This window comes from Indicator indicator, chromosome Z (assembly GCF_027791375.1).
Source record: "Indicator indicator isolate 239-I01 chromosome Z, UM_Iind_1.1, whole genome shotgun sequence".
NCBI classification, from domain to species: domain Eukaryota; kingdom Metazoa; phylum Chordata; class Aves; order Piciformes; family Indicatoridae; genus Indicator; species Indicator indicator.
The window spans coordinates 5,468,300-5,490,021 of NC_072053.1; the positions used below are offsets into that span (position 1 = coordinate 5,468,300).

At 40.5% G+C, this 21,722-nt stretch overlaps 1 protein-coding gene across 1 annotated transcript in view; it reads left to right on the forward strand.

Moving 5' to 3' along the window:
- EDIL3 (EGF like repeats and discoidin domains 3) overlaps positions 1 to 19,804 on the forward strand; it is a 329,191-nt gene extending 309,387 nt beyond the window's left edge. The window contains exons 11-12 of the mRNA XM_054397697.1: positions 6,619 to 6,774; positions 19,655 to 19,804. Of these exons, the coding sequence (XP_054253672.1) occupies positions 6,619 to 6,774; positions 19,655 to 19,804 (306 nt within the window). The remainder of the gene's footprint in view (positions 1 to 6,618; positions 6,775 to 19,654) is intronic.
- Positions 19,805 to 21,722: the final 1,918 nt, after the last annotated feature.

Consider the following 21,722-nt stretch of genomic DNA (forward strand, 5'->3'; position numbering starts at 1 on the left):
AACCACTCTGTTACATACAATGCTGCAGTGTAAATTATATCTCTTTAGCAAGATACATAGTTGCTTGGTTGTTTTTGTTTCCCTTCAAAGTTTTTAGATGCAATTAGGCTTGATGGATTATACTTTGGTGTTTTGTTTTGGTTTGTTTTTTTTTAATATGAGACTTTGAAAACAGCCTGAACTGCTAAGCTGCATAGTTTACAAACAAGAAATGCTGCTGAAATAGAAATACCTAGTTGTTACACATCTGCAGCAATCCTACTGTCACCAATTTTCCTTTTATCTCCAGTGTCTGAGCATGGAGAAGAATGCTAAGTACCTACATCTGATGCAGTAAGATGAGGAGAGCTGCAATTCTGCCTTTATGCTGTAGACACTGAAGCCAGACCCTCCTTTTCTTAGGCTTAAGTGCAGACAGCATAGCAACTGATTGTCCCAGTTCACCTTAGAAAAATCATGGGAGTCCTAAGTTGTTAAATGAAGAGTAAATAACATGCTCAGGACAGCTTAAATATATAAGACTGTCTTGGTGGGATTCAGGTGCGTAACCATGAGTTTCTAACATTACCTTGAGTCTCCAACATCCCAAAACATTTGAGACCTCCTTGCAGGATCAGCATATGTAATGCCCGGATACACGCCTTGGTGAAGCTGCAGATGAAGACCATGCAGGTCTACAGGGTACTACCCCCATGCTGGTAGCACTTCCCTCATGTTCTCACCTGTGATAGATCTAGATTTCTTTGGGTTTGATCCCTGGTGCTTTTAGTCCAAAGGAGTATTTTATTTCATAGAAATCATAGAATCAGTCAGGGTTGGAAGGGACCACAAGGATCATCCAGTTCCAACTCCCCTGCCATGGGCAGGGACACCTCACACTAGAGCAGGCTGGCCAGAGCCTCATCCAGCCTGGCTGCAAACACCTCCAGGGATGGGACCTCAACCACCTCCCTGGACAACCCATTCCAGGCTCTCACCACTCTCATGGGGAAGAACTTCTTCCTCACGTCCATCCTGAATCTCCCCACTTCCAGCTTTATTCCATTCCCCCTAGTCCTATCACTCCCTGAGAGCCTAAAAGTTCCTCCCCAGCTTTCTTGTAGCCCCCTTCAGATACTGGAAGGCCACAAGAAGGTCACCTCAGAGCTTTCTCTTCTCCAGACTGAACAGCCTCAACTCTTTCAGTCTCTCCTCATAGGAGAGGTGCTCCAGCCCTCTGATCATCCTGGTGGCCCTTCTCTGGACACCTTCCAGCATGTCCATATCCCTCTTGTAATAGGGGCTCCAGAACTGGACACAGTACTCCAGGTGGGGTCTCACCAGAGCTGAGTAGAGGGGGAGAATCACCTCCCTTGACCTGCTGGCCACACTTCTCTTGATGCAGCCCAGGATCTGGTTGGCTTTCTGGGTGGTACATGCACACTGCTGGCTCATGTTGAGCTTCTCATCCACCAGCAACCCCAAGTCCCTCTCCTCAGGGCTGCTTTCCAGCCAGTCCCTGCCCAGCCTGGATTTGTGCTTGGGATTGCCTCGCCCCAGATGCAGGACCCTGCACTTGGTCTTGTTGAATCTCATGAGGTTGGCTTGTGCCCACCTCTCCAGCCTGTCCAGGTCCCTCTGGATGGATCCCTTCCCTCCAGCTGTCTGCTGCACCACACAGCTTGGTGTCATCAGCAGACTTGCTGAGGGTGCACTCAGTGCCACTGTCAATGGCACCCACAAAGATGTTGAACAAGACTGGTCCCAGGACTGAGCCCTGAGGGACTCCACTTGTCACTGGCCTCCACTGGGACACGTCACTGCCATATAGAGTAGGATTACCCAGACATTCATCAGTGTTATCTGGCAACAAGTGATAAAACAACCAGTCTGCAAAAACCAGAAATGTAAATAGAAGAAAACATGGCAGAAAATTGACATGGCAAAAATTTCAAGAAAAGGTGAGCATATTTATGGGAGCAGAAACAAACTTATAGAGAGGAGCCTAAAATGAACAATTAAATTAATAGAAATCATTATTGAACTAACCTTAACCCTCAACACTCCTGAAATCTCTCACCCCATCTCTCCTTTGATCTGAAGCTGAAATTGCATGTCCTGAGATGAATTTTGACTGAGACATTTTACTATTATCTTCATTGTTAAATATGTTTGGGTGCCCCCATATTCTGAAAGTTCTGTCTTCTCCTCTAACATTACTGTGCAGATAAGGAATGAGTTATTTTTAAAGACTCTTTTCACTTTCCATGCTTTGCTTCACATGATGGAGAGCCCTCACAGACCATGAAATGGACTTTTTTCAGATGAAATTAAGCCAAAAGATGTGCTTCAAAATTTGGTCCAAACTAGCTGGAAGTAGGACTTCTGCAGCACAGACCATCCTGGCTACTTTGCTTCTCAGTTTGTGCCCATTGCACTGTGCTGCTTGTGAGTAGCAATGCAGTTGTGCTGGTTTCTCAGCCTCCAGTGCTTTGGCCAGTGTGGCTGTATTCAGTTGCCACATATACAGATCCATCTGCCCTGGGTTAGTGTCCCAGGTGCTGGAGACTTCTACAATTTGTATCTTTTTCAGGGTTGTCTTCTTGTAAGTCAGTCACAGTGTGTGTTTCTGTTCTGGGAGAGACTGCTTGAGCTGGGTGGTCACTCAGCTTCCACATGTGATCTCATCAAAGTTACCTGCTTTGCCTTGTCAGTGCTGTCCACACATGACTGTCCTGACTCCTTAACAGTCCCAGGAAGTGCCTGGAACTTAATTTGTTTACACCCTGTGAAAGAAGGAAAAGGAATGGGGATGGGACATTCATAGTTATGGTTGATGTTTCATGCACATCTACTCCACTTACGCAGAACTTCCTGATATAGTGGAGACCCAATCCACCAGGTTGTGATAAGCAATGCAACACTGTGAGGACTATCTTGATTCCAGAAGTATATCTGTGCTCAAGCACAGTGCATGCAAATCCATTTTCACTGCTTGCAGATCTAAACTAATTTATGGCCTGTCCCACATGTCGAGAAATGTCTCATCCTCATGTTCCTGCTCTTGAGAGAAGAGAGTATTGTCAGATAGAAAGTCTCTGCATCTACAAGTCGCCTTTCTCAAAAACCTGAGGTCCAAAGGTGGCTATATGCAGGCTGGGCATATCTGCACAGTCAGCTGGTGAGGATCGAGATTTATTAGCTCCAGACTACTCAGAGGAGGGATAGAGCATGCATGTGACTGTTTCCTCCTGATGAGAAAGACTACTTAACATTGCAGGTACTAGTCACTCCACGTTTAACTGCACACTGACACAGAGTTCATGCTGCACATCTGTGCAGTGGTTCATTAAAATGTTTCATACTCAGGTGGATTTATCTTTGTGCTTTTCTTAACACTGAATTGTCTTTATCATCTGAAGCAAGGTGGGAAAAGGGAGTAGCTATAGCCCAAGAGAGTTCTTTCAGACTCAAGATGTTAAACTGCTTTTTGATCAGCTGCTTGCAGAAATGTACATTAAACTGTAAACCATGGTTCTTCTTGTAACCAGCTAATGATCCTATCAGTCGCAGACTAATTGCCTCAACCTCGTTCTAAATTCTAGTGCACTGAAAAAGCCAGAGTCACATTGTGATCCTGTTAATCACACTCAGCTTTGAAGAGTACATAGTGGTTCTGCCTTAATTCAGCCTCTCTCCCTGGTAATACGTTTGATTGCCTGTTACTTGCAATCTGCCCTAAAAGAATGAATGTGTTCTGTGTCCTGATGAGAAGCTAGGACTTTTGTTTAAGCTGTTTTAATGCAGATGTTTTACCTAGAATTTGGAGCAAATTCTTCCCACCTTTCTGCTGAGCAGTATTTTCAATAGGAATAATGAAAAGCTACGTTTTGTAGATGGTCATAGAGATAAAAACAGAGTAAAAGTTGTATTTCTCTTATGATATGTTAATAGCAATCTTTACTGCCTGAAACCTTCTCATCAGCTTATGAACAAATAAGTACATAAGATAATAAAGTATGAGAAGGAGATGCTAGTAGTATATCTTTTTATTCTTTTCCTCCCTCTCCATCAATATGTATTGACTGTATTGTCTGTCTGTTCATTATTTATATTTTTTTCTTCTCTTTTTTTTCTTTAATACATTGCATATAGACACAAAGACATATATATTCTACATAGTGCTATGTAAGTCTTTCAGAAAAAGACTGAACTTATGCCAAAATTACCTTTCATCTTCCCACATGATTTTTCTGAATAAAGTGCACAAGGCCACTGGATATGTCCTATAAGCACAAAACAATTGTTACTAGGACATTTTTATGGACATTGGATATATGTGGTAATAAAGATTTACTGTGATTTTAGCTTTGAAATCCCATGAATCTTAATGAGAATTTCTTTCTCCCTGTTCTGAATTTCAATGAGAAATACTGAGTGTCATGGTCATGTCAAATATTTGTGAAATCCTTTTAGACTACTTTCAACATTTTAAAAATAAACAACTGATTTTATGGAGATATTTTTTCAGGTTAACAGGAGAGACGTTAACTTTCAGTGTAAGAAGCATTCTCAAAATTATTTATAAAGAGAATCTGAAGCTGACTCTGAAATGTTTAGTTCAAATGTTGCCTGAAAGTGTGGACTAATTAGTGATTCCTTACCAGATCAGCTTGTTTGAAAAACAGGCTATTCATTTAGACTCCAAAATATTTGGAAGCAAGGTCTGGAGACCTGGTGTTTATTAATTCATGAAAGACTTATACTAATTAGCAGTGTTCATTTCCCAGAGGCTCACTTAGGCTATGGATGTAAGCCTCCTTACACTCCTTACAGAAGAAAGAAGTTCCTTCAAGCAGTCCATGGGAGCATTGAAAGCAGACTCCTGTTCTGAGGGACCATCAATTGAGTCTCTCTTTCCAGAGCTCGCTTTCAGTAGACCAAAGAGAAAACAAAACGAGTCTTGCCTCCCGAGGATACTTCCCTCATATTGTGAGGAGCTTCTCTGAGCAAAATTGCTGCTATCAGATGACAGTAAATTAGCTCATTCTGGTAGAAGCAAAGCTCTTGAACCATCTGCAGATAATTACATATTACACTTCCTGATGTATCATCACAGTATTGAAGATTTTAAGTTACTCCTTTTCTTAAAAGGATTCTCTACTCATCATCTGTTACCTGAGTTTAAATGTTCTGGCAGTGGTCTTCAGTCTTTCTTGTGTGATTGCTCCAAAGAGTCATTTTTCTTCATCTATTTTTCTCTGTTTTCTTGTAGTGTTCATTTTTCAAAGGCCTCAGCTTTGACTACCTGACTTATTATGCTTGTTTATTTTTCTTTGTCTTCTCATGATTAATTTCTCATGCTTTGTAACGTATCTGTTGTTCTGGTTTGTCCCACGTTCCAGTCAAAATCTTGTTTGCTAAGGGGATTTCAGCTTCTCAGGATTGCAAGACTGGATCTTCAGCATTTGATCAGCCAGAGATTCTCTATTTCTTCAGCTTCTTGTTTCTAAGTTTTGCAGTCAATATGTATCACTCATCTTCTCATGAGTTCAGCACTCCCTTTGTTTTACTATAATATTTTTGCTATTAGTCTCTCTTGCCTGACTCAGCAGACAATATTAAAAACATCGACTGCCCCACTGCCATTTATTTTTTGAAATAAATCTACCTTTTTTTCTTTTTTTTTTTCCTTGCTTTCCACTTTGCTGGAGGACACAGAATAAACCCTCATGTTTACCATCACATTTCAAGAAAATGTCAATTTTAACAGGAAATTAATTTACTCCTCATTTTTTTCTCCAAAAATGAGGTCAATTTACTTCTGTTATCTTCTTCTGTTCCTTCAACATTTTGGTCCAAGGCCTGTGGCCTGAATCTGTTATGTTCAGCTTTGAGTTCTAGTTCAAAAGAATGATCACAGATGCACTGACCCACGTGAAAGCCACTTGAAAACTCAGATTTTATTAGGCTTCAGGATTCATGTCTTGCATTTTTAAATCTTTTACTATTATAAAATAAAGAACTCAAAAAAAAAAAAAAAAAAGGAGCAGTGAAAAGGTCAGAGTTTTAGAGGTACAAAAATGAAATAGCAGCTTAGAAAGAGAAGAAACCTTCATCAGGAAAAGGGTGATAGCAAATGTTTTAAAAGATTTAGTGAAGCACAGACTGTTGTTGGAGAGAAAATGGAAAGGCACTTGGGGAACCAACCTCTGGCATATTGTGTCCTGTTTATTAAGAGCACATTCAACACTTTTTTGTTCTGTTTTGTTGGGACTGTGTATGATACCAAGAAAATGATTACAAAATCAACCCTCTTGAACCATTAGGTGGTATAAACCATAAATACGAAACAAAACAGAAGACTTGGAACTTGGAGAAGGGAAGTTCTTGTCTGTGGTGTCAGCATGATGCAAAGCAGTGCAAAGCCACCTTAGTGGCTTGGGTCCTCTCTCATCATGCAGTATGGGGCTTCTCAACAACTCTGGGGTTCCTGCCTGCACCCAGGAACTGTGTGCAAACAGGGTGTGAGATGCTGCACTGTTATGCTTTGATGTAGTGTAGAGTCAGACTGCAAAGAGAAACTGTTCTAATGAAGTTCTCATGTGTCTTGGTTTATTTCTGTTTTGTTTTGTTTAGGTCGACCTGCTTGTCCCTACAAAGATCACTGGTATCATTACCCAAGGAGCTAAAGATTTTGGTCATGTCCAGTTTGTGGGGTCCTACAAGCTTGCTTACAGTAATGATGGGGAGCACTGGATCATATACCAAGATGAAAAACAAAAGAAGGATAAGGTAAAGCAAAGAGAAAATTAATATTTCAGTTGCATTTACAGAGGACTACATCTGTAGTAACTCCAGTGCTGGAAGCCTGTAGATTATTGCATGCTGCCTGCTTTATAAGGTTCCATATGCACAGAATCCCACAGATAAAAGTCAAGGTTAATAAAAAAGAGTCATATAACACAATGACGTTCACAGCAAAGCAGTATCACACCTATAAGTGCAATGCACCTGATTTAACACGATTAAATGTGGGACATAAAACTTTATACTTCTCCATTTATTGGAATTATTTCTTCCTTTAACTTTAGAAGAGAAGGTATATAAATGGCAGTTTATTTGTATATTTAAAAACAGTCTTTCAGTGTGTATTTTGATAAGTATGCACTATTTTCTGTAATTTTCTGTAAAGCAGCTCTTTATAGTGTATCACATTACCCAAACAGTTTTGAATTTTTTTTTCTGGAATTTAATCACTAGGGTTTCAAATTCCTAGTGGAAAGACTATTTTTTATTACACTATTAAATGAATACAAAACATACAAAGTTTCACAACTTCCTTTCAAAATGTTTAATGAAAGGCATTGAGAAATTTAGGTTTGTTCACTGATTTACCTGAAGAATTTAACTTTTCCCTTCTTGTTCAGGATATTAGTCATTATCCCTTTTATTTAGGGTATATAACACTTTTGTACTGCAAATACCTGAATTCATAATGACATCTGTTAATAACGAGATTACAGCATATTCATTGCTGAAGGGGAATATTAATCAATCTGACAAAATGTCAATTATTTATAAAGTATCTTAGTGGGATTATGTCTGATTTAAACCAAAGATACACTAATAAAAATGCCATATGTCTGATATATCTGGCAATCCATGTCTCAAATCTGGTGGTTTTAGCATTCAGGACAATAGATGTTCCCCTTGTACATATTTCTCTTTGAATAAACAAAAATCTTCAGTAAAAAAATAATACCCTCCATACAGGTCAATTGGATTAATTTTTTTTAAGCAATGAGAAAAATGTTGATATCTCTTGATACATGTTGTATGAGTATGGGTAGACCTGTTGATGAGGGGTTAGACCTCTTAAAATCTCTTTTAAGATATTTTTAAGTTATCTCTTAGATCTCACAGCTTTTAAATGATTGATCAAATGTACACACATTTATTAGGGGAGGATGTCCTAAATTACTGGATTAAAGCTGTGCATGTTTGTCTGCATAGACATGTTAAATTTGTAAATTATTATTCAAAGTTGATGCCATGAACTCCCACTCTTAAAAGCCAAAGTGGTTTTATGCTGTAGTGAGATTTTTCCCTATCAAATTCTAAAGGATATTAGATAGGGAAAACAAAATCAGTTATTTTGGCCATCCAGCTGAGGAGGTCTTGACACCAGTGATTATGGATGTGTTTAGTATAATTGGTTGTCATATAAAAATTGGAAACAAACAACTCACCTTTTGTAGAGGTACCATAAACGCATTCAATATAAATGACAGATAGTCACTTCAGTACTTTGTACACATCCCATTTTAAATCTCTGGCATTTAAAAACAAAAGCAGAAGATCCACTGTGAAAGAAATGTCTTCTCTAAGTCAAACTTCCATTAATGAACTGTTACATTCCATTTTACTGAAAAATAAAACATGCCTTAGAGCCTCCAGTGGGAAACACAGTAACAGGCACAAGCAAATCTAAAAGAAAATGCACTCACTTAACAGCACTGTTCTAGCCTACCCTTGTTTATAACATTTGCCAAGGCAGTTAAATTCTGTTTTGCTTTCTTCATTAGATGAATTGTTAATTGCTATATTCATATTCTGTTGGGAACAATGGAAAATTCTTAATCATTGTCTTATTAAAACATCTCACACATCCCATATTAATTAACATCCCCAAGAATAAAATAGATGCATGTTATCACGGTTCTTTAACAAATCAAGAGCAATTAAAGCAGAATGTGATCAAATACACTTAGCTGGAAATTAGAAGTTTCAACTTCTGAATTTAATTTTGTACAAAGTAAACAAACAAGATCGCTTATATGAGTCTACATGCCCATCCAAACTATCTTTACTTTATACATTTTTTTCCATATGCCAAAAGTCTAGAAGAGTCAGAAGTCTGATGGCCGAGTCTGACATTCCAGAAATGCTAGCTGTCAGTCAGTGAACTTGGCAAAACTGTATGGGAGGTAGGACTGGAAAGGATTTTAAGACAGCACTTAGACAAGTACCTCTTGACTTATGAGGAACCTATGCTTTTCTCCTTCCATCTCTGGTGTTTTCTCAGCAGGAAATGGGACTCAACAAATTCTAAGTCCCTTCCTCCCACCCTAGGAGTAGGTGCCAACAGTTCAAGGCTTAGCTCATTCACCTCATACAATGTTCAAATCTGCACCATTCTCCATCAGATTATTACTTAATATGTTCATAGAAACAACCAGTGATGAAATGTAAGCTGTCTGCTCCAGTGTTTAAATATCCTCAAGGATGGAAATGTCACTCATCACACTCTGCAATACAATCACTCTGGCTTCAGAAGACACAAACCACAAACCCCTGATTTTATCTGCATCTTTTCAGGCAGCTTTTTTTGGTTGAAGTATGTTAATCTATTCCTTCTCCGTTTCTTCTGGGGAAAAAAAAGTCTTTCTTCTTTCAGTCTTTTCTCAAAAGATGATTTCTGAGTCTCAGACCATCTTTTCTGTTCTGGTTGGATCAGCTCTTTCTGAAGTGTTTTCCCAGACTTGCCATTGCGTTGCAGTCTTTTAGCATAGAATTACTGCCTGCTCCATCATTCTCCATATCAGACCTGTGACACTGGTTGTGACTTCCTAATAATTGTTAAATTGCACCATTGATCTTCTGGGCATTTCTCTAATTTGCCAAGACCACTCTGAATGTCGATCCCACCTTTCAAAAGGGGAAGAACGTGGTCACATCTGCACTTTTAATAAGCAAATCTATTTCCAACATCAATTTAATTACTGAGAATACTTAAACTGAATTCAGCCAGAGTCATGGAGCATTGCCCAGTAAAACCTTCCAGTCTGACACCGAACCTTCCATCATCATGCCAGCTAGGTAAGTGTGGATACAATGTGCTCTGATAGAATTTTCCCACTACAGAGGTATAGCACCATAAATACTGGTCATAAAAAAATGAAAGGACAGAGGAGCTGGTGAAGGGTCTGGAGAACAAGTCTTGTGAGGAGTGGCTGGGGAAGCTGATTGTTTAATCAGGAAAAAAGGAGACTCAGAGGAGACCTTCTTGCTATCTGCCTCTGAAAGGTAGTAACAAGTAACAGAATGAAAGGAAACAGCCTTAAGTTGTGCCAGGTAAGGTTTAGATTGAATATGAGGAAAAATTTGCTGAAAGAGTGGTCAGGCTTTGGAATAGGGAAGTGCTGTCCCTCCTGCCCAGGGAGGTGGTGGCATCACTGCTCCTGGAGGTGTTCAAAACACATGTAGACACAGCACTTCAGGACATTGTTTAATCATCATGGTGCTGTTAGGTTGACGGTTGAAATCAATGATATTAAAGGTCTTTTCCAACAAAGATGATTCTATAATTCAAAATAGAAAATAAAAACAGATGAAGAAAAAGCATGCTGTGCCTCATCCATGGGGAGCAGAGGAGAAATGGCATTATTGATCCTGTATGATAATAACATCTTTGCTCAGGATCCACACAATTTCCTTAGCTTAAGATGCAAGATTTTGCCCCAAATACAAGAACACCGTAGAAGCAACCACATTTTCACAGCAAAGTAGAACTTCTCTCTTACATGTTTCTGTTGTCCTTTGGAGACACAGAAAGGAGATAAAACGTAGATACTGTCAGCTATAAACAGCAGCAAGCGTAACACATACACGATTCATTCTACTTATTAACTGAATATCTTGGTTTATTCTATGAAGGATGGAGTATATAGATTTCTTATTTCCTCTGCAGACAACTGACTCATCCTATACTCATCCTGTAATGCTGGCACAATCATTAAAACCTACTTTTAAAGCCCTAACAAGAATATGTCATTTTACATTCTCAAAAAGTGAGGATAAAAAGACTGTCTCAGACACAGGAATTATGAAGATACTGGTAGGATGGTAATAGCAATTTGTGGATTAATATTGCAGCTTTACAACACATTGAAGTAACTTAATCCTGTCTGGTGCTGAACATCTCACTGTTCAGGATGAGTCCCTATGTACAAGCAGATTTCAGTGAATTCTTGAAGCTATACAGCTCTGTGTCTTCATCCTTTGTGAAGTTATTTCACAAAGGAAAAAAATAGTAGCAGCTTGTATTCACAAATACACTATGTGCAGCCTGTATCATTGATCAATCTGCAACAAATTAGTTGTTTCTAACAGAAGGAAGTGTGGTGTTCAGCACTATTTCAAATGGAAGAGCTGTTCCAAGAACAGTGGCTCCTGCAGCTCTTCTTTGCCTTCTGCTGTTTTAATGGCCAGTCATTTGAGGTCATGTCTGTGCCTAACTTCTATGAATGCAGATGAAAACTCACTGGGGAAAAAAAAAAGCATGTGTCTACAAAATGAAGCCTTTCTCATTCATTTTAAGTAGTTTGAATGAGTTGCCTGGAAAATATGAAAGCTTTTCCTGTTGTCTTCAAGAAGCAAACTAAATTACTTCGCAAGCTGGCAAGAAGGGAGAAAAAATACTTCAGAAAAAGGATCAGAACTAATAGCTATCTTGTTTTTCTCAACTAGAGGTCAGTAGCTCACTGTGTCTCCAAAGGTAAGGACATTCAAGCCAAATTTGACCTTTTTTTAAAACAGATTCCATATGTGACTTATAAATTGCACAGCCCTCTGTAGATAACTCAAGGCCAGCTGCAGTGTCAAATGGCATTTTAGAGGCTGTGTTTTAACATAAGGCAAGAAGATTTGAAAGTAGCCTAAAGGAGTCCAGCATTCTATAGCACTGTCAGTCATTTGTTGACATCAGCAGTGTAATTAACTGCAGGTAGACAATGTCCAGTATGCAAATGACCACTGGATTTTTGCACAAAATCATGAGCATGATATGCTCTGTATGTCTAGTTAACTGCCATAGCAACAGAAGACAAGAACCTACTTATAAACAAAATGTTAGATTATGTCAGGTGTCACATCAGGTTAGAAATCTTTCTGCTGTATTTGCTAATGTTTTTTTCTGCATGGTGTTTAATTACTATACTAACTTGCTTACACTCTTAAATTCAGTTCCTACATATAATCTACATGCTTAGCACAGTTAAAGTCTTTTTTAAACCATATTTAAATGAGTAGTATTTAATACTATTATTTAAAATAATATCTCTTATCTAACATTGATATTTTATTATTTTTTTCTACACTGGTTTACATTTCGAGTGACTTCCATTACTTTCACCTGAGTTAATATGATTTGTATCAGAATAAGATCTAGCTGTACATATCCTAATTTGTGCATCCAATACACACATCTCTCTCTCATACCACATCAAGAGGTAAAGGAAGATAACATACTCAAATTCACAGTCCCTACTTTGAATTCTTATAAGCATCTCTGGAAGGAGGTTGGCCTTCAGAATATTTCTTTTCTTGCCTGACTTTGAATCTTCTATCAGAAAACACTTATAAACTATGTAGAATGAAGTAAATTCCCATTTTAGTAGCATCAGTAGATAGATGAAGTGGAAAAGAAAACAACTTATAGTATGTTTCACAAGTTCAAAAGTTTTATCTGCCTGCTATCTGTTCTGATCTTGAAGAAATAACAAAGGTCATGCAGTACACAGTTGTAGTTGTGTATCACAGAGAGAAAAAAACAATCTTTCTCCTGTCACTGAATTCTCTCATGTAGCTATCTACTGCATGCCAATCAGCTACTGGGTTTTCAGCCAGTCCTGGGGAAAGTGCTTGGGGAAGAAGAAAGGAAGATGGCTAAGATCAGGAGGAGGAAATTTACACCCAGAGGTATTATGCATAACAACTGAAGAGAAATCCTCTTATTCAGTCAAAAAATACATATGTCCACAGATACATATATATGTGTTTACACCTGTAGATGAAAAAAGACTCCTCCCCAGTCTTCTGTATTGGGAAGCATTTTCCAAGGGATGCAGTAAGCCTGTAAACAGCAGTTCTACTTCTGGTGGGAAATCAGAGAACCACAGAACCAGTTTGGAAAAGACCTCAGAGATCATCAAGTCCAACCTATCACCTAATATCTAACACCTCCTGACTATCTAAACCATGGCTCCAAGTGCCACATCCAGTCTTTTTGAACACCTCCAGGGATGGTGACTCTGCACCTCCCTGGGCAGCCCATTCCGCTGGCCAATTACTCTTTCCATGTAGAACTTTCTCCTCACCTTGAGCCTAAACTTCCCCTGGTGCAGCATGAGACTGTGTCCTCTTGTTCTGTCACTGGTTGCCTGGGAGAAGAGACCAATCCCCACCTGGCTACAGCCTTCTTTCAGGTAGTTGTAGACAGCAATAAGGTCTCCCCTGAGCCTCCTCTTCTCCAGGGTAAACAACCCCAGGTCCCTCAACCTCTCCTCATAGGGCTTGTGCTCAAGGCCTCTGCCCAGCCTCGTTGCCCTTCTCTGGACACGTTCAAGTATCTCAATGTCCTTCTTAAACTGAGGGGCCCAGAACTAGACACAGTACTCAAGGTATGGTCTAACCAGAGCTGAGTACAGGGCAGGATGACTTCCCTGTTCCTGCTGGCCACACTATGCCTGATGCAGGCCAGGATGCCATTGGCTCTCTTGGCCACCTGGGCACACTGCTGGCTCATGTTCAGCCTACTGTCAACCAGTACCCCCAGGTCCCTTTCCACCTGGCTGCTCTCCAGCCACTCTGACCCCAGCCTGTAGCTCTGCATGGGGTTGTTGTGGCCAAAGTGCAGAGCCTGGCACTTGGACTTGTTAAATGCCATCATGTTGGACTCTGCCCATCCATCCAGCCTGTCAAGGTACTTCTGCAGTGCGCTCCTACTGATCCACACCTGCCCTCAACTTGGTGTCGTCTGCAAACATACTAATGGTGGACTCCATTTCCTCATCCAGATCATCAGTAAAGACATTGACCAGGATTGGGCCCAACACTGATCCCTGGGGGACACCACTAGTGACTGGCTGGCAGCTGGATGTGACACCACTCACCACCACTCTCTGGGTTCAGCCAGCTAGCCAATTCTTAACATCTTAATCAAGAGGTTTCTCCACCTTTTACCTAATGTTGCCCACTTATAAGTTCATGATGAAAAGGTAACTCCATCAAGAGCAAAAAACATTTCTGTTGAAAAATGCCCATGAAGGTTTAAAGACAAGACACACAAACTGGTTGTCAGACACAGTTATCAACAGCTGTTTATATTTCAGAACTCTTTTTGTCAGGGGATATCACTACATATTTTCCAGGTTTTCATTCTCTTTTGTGTGAAGTAATCATAAAGAAATAAGTTATCATACTTAAAAATACAACAGCATGCATTTTCAATTTTTTTTAATAGCATCTGTAAGAGACTAAGCTACAGATGAGCTACACATATGTGTGTGGGGTGTGTATGTGCAAACTTGCTGAAGCTGCTGAGTAAATGTTTTAGCAAGTCACACCTTTTAAGTATGCAGACTGACAAAAAGAGAAACATCCACTCCAAAACGTTTAATATTCTACAACAGGATTTTCAAAAAGCTGAAGTTTCACTCCACTTTTACCAACAAAGGCAACTTGTAACATAGAATCTTAGAATCAAGAAGGCTGGAAGAGACCTCAAAGATCATCGAGTCCAACCTGTCACCCTAACCCTCATGCCTATCTAAACCATGGCACCAAGTGCCACGTCCAATCCCCTCTTGAACACCTCCAGGGATGGTGACTCCACCACCTCCCTGGGCAGCCCATTCCATGGCCAACCACTCTCTCTGTGAAGAACTTTCTCCTCACCTCCAGCCTAAACCTCCCCTGGCGCAGCTTGAGACTGTGTCCTCTTGTTCTGGTGCTGGTTGCCTGGGAGAAGAGACCAACCCCCTCCTGGCTACAACCTCCCTTCAGGTAGTTGTAGACAGCAATGAGGTCACCCCTGAGCCTCCTCTTCTCCAGGCTAAACAGTCCCAGCTCCCTCAGCCTCTCCTCATAGGGCTTGTGCTCAAGGCCTCTCACCAGCCTCGTTGCCCTTCTCTGGACATGCTCCAGCAATTCAACATCTTTCCTAAACTGAGGGGCACAGAACTGGACACAGTACTCAAGGTGTGGCCTAACCAGTGCTGTGTACAGGGGTACAATGACCTCCCTGCTCCTGCTGGCCACACTATTCCTGATGCAGGCCAGGATGCCATTGGCTCTCTTGGCCACCTGGGCACACTGCTGGCTCATGTTCAGCCTACTGTCAATCAGTACCCCCAGGTCCCTTTCTGCCTGGCTGCTCTCCAGCCACTCTGACCCCAGCCTGTAGCTCTGCATGGGGTTGTTGTGGCCAAAGTGCAGCACCCGGCACTTGGACTTGTTGAATGCCATCCTGTTGGACTCTGCCCATCTGTCCAGCCTGTCAAGGTCCCTCTGCAGAGCCCTTCTACCTTCTAACAGATCAACATCTCCTCCCAGCTTGGTGTCATCTGCAAATTTACTGATGATGGACTCAATCCCCTCATCCAGATCATCAATAAAGATATTGAACAGGATGGGGCCCAGCACTGATCCCTGGGGGACACCACTAGTGACAGACTGCCAGCTGGATGTGGCACCATTCACCACCACTCTCTGGGCTCGGCCCTCCAGCCAGTTCCTAACCCAGCACAGAGTGCTGCTGTCCAAGCCACAGGCTGCCAGCTTGGCCAAGAGTTTGCTGTGGGGGACAGTGTCAAAGGCCTTGCTGAAGTCCAGGTAGACTACATCCACAGCCTTTCCCACGTCCACCAGGCAGTCACCTGATCATAGAAGGAGATCAGGTTGGTGAGGCAGGACCTGCCCTTCCTAAATCCATGTTGGCTGGGCCTGATTCCTTGGCCATCCTTCAGGTGCGCAGTGATTGCCCCCAAGACAATCTGCTCCATGATTTTCCCTGGCACTGAGGTCAGGCTGAGAGGCCTGTAGTTCCCAGGTTCTTCTGTCCGTCCCTTCTTGTGGATGGGTGTCACATTGGCCAGTTTCCAGTCTTCTGGGACATGAGAGGTGATGGGCTGGAGGAAGCTGAAACCTTGTCTAAGGGAGGGAGCATCCTGCAACAGATGACTAGAGAAGAAAAAAATGGAGGGCTGTTATTCTTCCCCTACTTTCCCAACCTCCATCTTTCTTCTGTCTGTGTCTTTAATAGCCCCTGCTGATTTCATCCCTAACAATTTATCTGATTTTTCACAGTAGTTTAAAGGCTGTGGAAATTTTGTCACAGTTTAATTATGTGTTGTATGGGAAAACGTGACCTTTAGCTGGCTCAGGACAAATCTGCTATCATTCCTTATCCCCTGGTGACTCTGGTAAGAGGACAGTGCAACATTGCCTGTTATTGATTTTCTCCATGCCACTTACAATTTTATGGACATCCATCATAGCTGCTTCCAGGCTGAAGAGCCAGTCCCTTTAATAATTTGCACAAGGACATTCTTCCATGGTTATGGTCATCTTGATGCTTCACTTAGTATATTTGCTGTTTGAAATAAGGCAGGAGAAGATATGCACCCATCCAGAACTCAAAATGAAGATATGTGATATGTGCTGGCTTGATGCTCTGACAAGTTAAAGTTAAAAACTTAACACCCCTGCTCTTTATTCCTTCAGTGCTAATGAGCTTGAGTTTTGTTGTCACTGAGGATTTTTTTTTCATCCAAAATAAATTACACACAGCTAGGTATTATGACTCTAGCTTCAGCTTGTTGAATGCTAATAAATCATTACAGACTTCAGTGGTCTTGTATATGGAAACGAACTTCTCAGGAACATGTAAGGAGTGTTCATTTATGGTAAGAGGATACCAGCTATTCAAGGGCTTTTAACTGCTTGGGTGGCTCATTTAGTTTTGACTGTTTGAGCATAAAGCAACCAACAATAAATTAAAAACAAACAAACAAACAAACAAATCTTTTGGCTCAACAAATAGCTTTTATGTATTGATAAATTGGATGTGTAGTTTTTCTCCTCTGTCTTTCCTGCTGTTTCCAAATTTCTGGACTCTGTTAGTGAAATAAAATGAAGAGTGACAAGAAATATATTTTTCCCATATGAAATTTCCCTTGGGTCCACAGCAAAAAAAGCCCAAACAAAAAATACAGTAAATTTGCTCTTAGAGTGTTATATTTCATGCAGGTCACACCTGTGGATGCTGACAAAGATTCTCTCACTTTCTTATAAAGTGATTTCCCTAAAATCATTTTTTTCTGTTCTAGCATGTTTAGGTATTTTCTTGGAATTGGATGATGAATTTTGAGGGAAGGTGAATTTCTGATTTGCATAATTTAACCTCTGAAACAGATGAGCTTGAGTTCAAGTGAAATGAAATCATGAAATCATGTTTGAATTTGAAATAAAATTTAATTGTTTTCCTGCTTTAAGTAAATTACATTTTTCTTCAGCTGTATTCGTTTCTTGGTTCACATCACATGATTTTATTTGTTTTGCATAGCTATATGCAGATACAAATACTGATGCTATAGTTGGGTTCTTCTGGTAAACAATGTTTTTGCTCTAAGCCTTCATTTAGATGTTATCTCTGAAATGCATCTTCCATAAGGAAAATAAAATAGAGACTAAAATAGTAGTTCTGCAGCATGATTTGTCTGCAGTTCTGCATTGCTTATCATATGGCTTGGTAAAAAAATATCAAGATATACTGCATGCAGGTGAAATATGAAAACAAAACAAACAAAACAAAAAACCCACACACACACAAAAAAAAAACAACACAACAACCCACCAAAATTCTAAGCTTTCTTATGATCATATTGTGAGGGGGTGAACATATTATGATCATGTTAGGGGGTGACACACTGTAATTTTAATCATAAACTTATTGCCTTTTACTGTATGCTGTACTGCCACAAAACAAACTCAAATTCAGGCACAGTCTTGTTAGCCCAAGTTCCAGCTGATTTATGTAATCAACACTGTGCTTGGCCAACAAAACCTTTTTTCTGTACTAGACACATATTTTTCCTTAGACTCAAACACTGTTGTTTCTGTGGTCAGTCTGACTGCAATTTTGTCTACCTATCTTAAATGTTATATGCTTTAATGCTGCTATCTCTGTGTTAGAGGGAAAATTTATCACTTGTGAGAGAGCATCACTTGTGGAGGACACATCATGTCTGACATGACAAATTGAGAGATGCTTTCGAAATTCGAAGAAAAGGTGCAGCACAGAGACCAAAAAGCGAAGATTTTCATACAGTACTCCGTAAGCATGTCACGAAGGAACCATCTTAAGGGCTAAAATAGTAGATCAGCCTCTTCTGAATTCAGTCTCTGACATTTATGCTAAGAACCCTAGGAAATTTGTCATTCAGCACTAATTCAGGCATATAAGCACTTTTTTAGGAGGTCCATACTCCTCTGCATAATGCAAACGAAACTCATTCATTTCAAGTCAAAAAGCCATCAAATTCAGTTTTTACAAGTGAAAAGTGAATTGTCTGACATTTGAAGAGAAGGGACATTTCCCACAAAAACCTGAAAACATCCCAAGAGAATAATCTGATCATTTTGCCAAAAAAAGAAAAAGAAAAAAAAAAAAAAGGTGGTGCTGTGACCTTTGAATTTAAATAGTGGCTGTCAGGGGCAAAAGTCTGACATTGTTTTCCCACAGACTTCTTTATTCATTGGTTAAACCATACTAGGGGAATCAACATCATAACAGGCACTTTACTGTGCTAGGATGCTTTAATTTGATCACAAAATGATGGCCTTAATTCAAATACCGACTTTTGTTCAGCATCCTTGATAATCATTAACTTCACCAGGGTTTACACAGTTGCATCCAAGCTGCATTTTTAAGTGACACAATAAAAATTCTTCTTAAATTTAATTATTAATGTTATTTTGTTGGAAACAGTAACAGGCTCTCCTGGGATTAATTTCACTTGATTCAAAAGCCAAGCAAAAAGACATTTAATTTTGTTAACGTTAATGATTTTTTTGTACCTTTTAGGGAGGGTGTTGGCAGAACAGTGAGTTAAGCTTTGAAAAGACCAAGAGCTGGGGTTGTTCAGTCTGGAGAAGAGGAGGATAAGGGGAGACCATATTGCTCTCTACAATTACCTGAAAGGAGGTTGGAGCCAGGAGGGTGCAGCCTCTTCTTGGTGGCAAGAGACAGGACTGGAGGAAATGGTGGCAAGCTGTGACAGGGGAGGTTCAGGATGGATATTAGGAAATAGTTCTTCACCAAAAGGGTTCTCAAACATTGGAAAGGAGTCACCATCCCTGGAGGTGTTTAAATGGTGTGTGGATGTGACACTTAGGGACATGTTTTAATGTTGACCTTGCAGTGCTGAGTCAAAGGTTGAACTAGGTGATCTTGAACATCTTTTCCAACCACATACATCTGTGATTCCGTGATTCTGAGGTGTTAAAAAAAAATTAGTAGATCTGGCATGTCAGGACTTGATCTTGTGATCATGGAGGTGTTGGGAAGAAGGTTGGATTGGTGATATTAGAGGTCTTTTCCAACCTTAATGATTCTATGGTTCTACAAAAAGAAGGCCATGCATACTCCCATCTCTGAGGTTCCTGGTATGCAGTGACATCCTGAGGTCTTAGCAAGTGCTCTTTGCAGCATCAGTTGTGTGCCCCAGATGATCAAAACCCAGCATGAAGAGGCGCACAGGGACAGCAGAACTCTGCCGCAGCTATTCCTGAAGCCGTTGGATCTTAACTCTTCTTGTTACTTGCCCTTCAGGTTTTCCAGGGAAATTTTGATAATGACACTCACCGTAAGAACGTCATCGACCCTCCGATCTACGCCCGGCACGTTCGCATCCTCCCGTGGTCGTGGTACGGCAGGATCACCCTGCGGTCGGAGCTGCTGGGCTGCGCAGCGGAGGACTGAGCCGGCTCTCCGTTAGACATCGCAGCTGTCACTGTAGCTAAAAGTCTCTCCATAGAAGAAACTGTGCAAAGCCTGTAGGATGCTGAGTGGGTTTTTCATGAACAAGTGCTCATCTTATGGTAGGCCGCTAACTGTCTTTCACAAGGAGGTCTAAGCCTGCCCTTTAAATGATCCGATCCAATTTTATCCTTCAAATCTGTTAGTGTTGTCCCTTCTGCTGTGGAATTATCTTTCTAGTTTTCCTCTGAGTCGTTCACACCAGTTGAAACGTGTTAGGGAAAAAAAAAACAAAACAGCAGCATCCTTTTTACAAGGGAAGAGAAATAGCATGACAAAGCTCATTTGCAGCTTTAGAAACATTGGGCTGACAAGTTCTTCATAAATCATATTGTCATCTTACTTGCAAAAAGTGATACTGCAGCTTTTAGCAATAAGTTTACTTGGGGATGACTGCATTATAGTAATTGTGCCTATCAAACACTGTCAGTATTTATGACATCTATTTTGGAAGATATTTTGTGGTACTGTAAAACACAGTACCTGCGATATTACAAGCTACCTTTCATCACTTTCATTTGAAAAGCAAAGTCCATGCATCTAAAGGGTTTTCTTAACTGACCCTTTTCCTTCTCTATTTTGCATGCTAGAGACATGACCTCCATCATTTCTGTTTAGTGTCACCACTGATGTTATTTTCTTTGAAAGAGACTACTTGTTTGCATACAGAACAAAATATATTATCAGTGTATTATGAAATTGATGAATTTGCCAAAGTTTATTATTCCTGTTTGAGATGCTGTTTTTCAAAGAGACTGAGATGAGACACCACTTGTGTACCACACCTCTGGTACCTCATCTTAAGTACCCACATAAGTAAAAGGCACACAGTGCCCATTTCATGACTTGCCCAGCCCTAGATGGAGCTTCTTGCCCAATTCATTCAGAAACCGCTTAAATTTCTGTGAAGTGGTGAATGTGGGATGAAAGAATCAGGTGCTAAAAGACACAGAGGAGGAATGACTCCCTTACTGCCAGATACCCCTTCAAGAGGCATTTCATATGGTGGTGTTCACAGCCTTCATCCCAGGCATGTAAGACAAGAAGTGTTGCAGGAGTTCACCAAAGCTGGGTCCTTGGCATCCTAACATTCCCCACTACGTCTTTTCAGACATTTGCCAGTGAGCTACAAGGAGTCTGTTTTTTATCTTGCCTCATCTACATGCTGTGTTGTTCATACATGCTGTGTTGTTTTAACTTGATAGCCAGTGTGGACCCCAGTTTAACAACCAGGTTTTAGGAGGAAAAACAGAGCAACAGGGGTGACATTCTCCCCTGTGCCTCATTTTCCCCTGATGATGGAGATAACGATGCCAGCCTTTGTAGAGTACTCTGAGTTTCCTTGAAATTAAGTGGTCTATGACCATGTTAGAGTAGCACCTACATCTAAAAAACTCCTGGGACAAGGAACAAGGGACCGATTTATCTGCTACCTGAAATAACAGCTACTGGGATTGCTGTCACCCTTTTAATTTCATAACATGCTGGTGTGGAGAGAGATAGATAGATGGATAGATAGAAATGCAGCTGCATGTTCTAGCAAATGTCACCTATTTTTTGTCTCTGTTACAATCTCACCAAAACACTGAAGTATGACCTGGGCACTGCTTCCCAGCAAACTGCTAGTTGCCCCACAGTCTGCAAAGGGCAAGGTTTACTTTGGAAAGAAAATGGTTTGGATTTCAAAAACCTGCATTTAATCACACGTTCTCCACCACAGACAAAATATATTACCCACTGAACTGTGAAAGACTCTAGAATAGCAGCCAGGAATTTTACATGCAAGAATTGGGGATATATTGGTGGCGGTTTTCTGATAGTGTCACTTAAACTGTCACATTTTAAGAAACAGAACACCCTG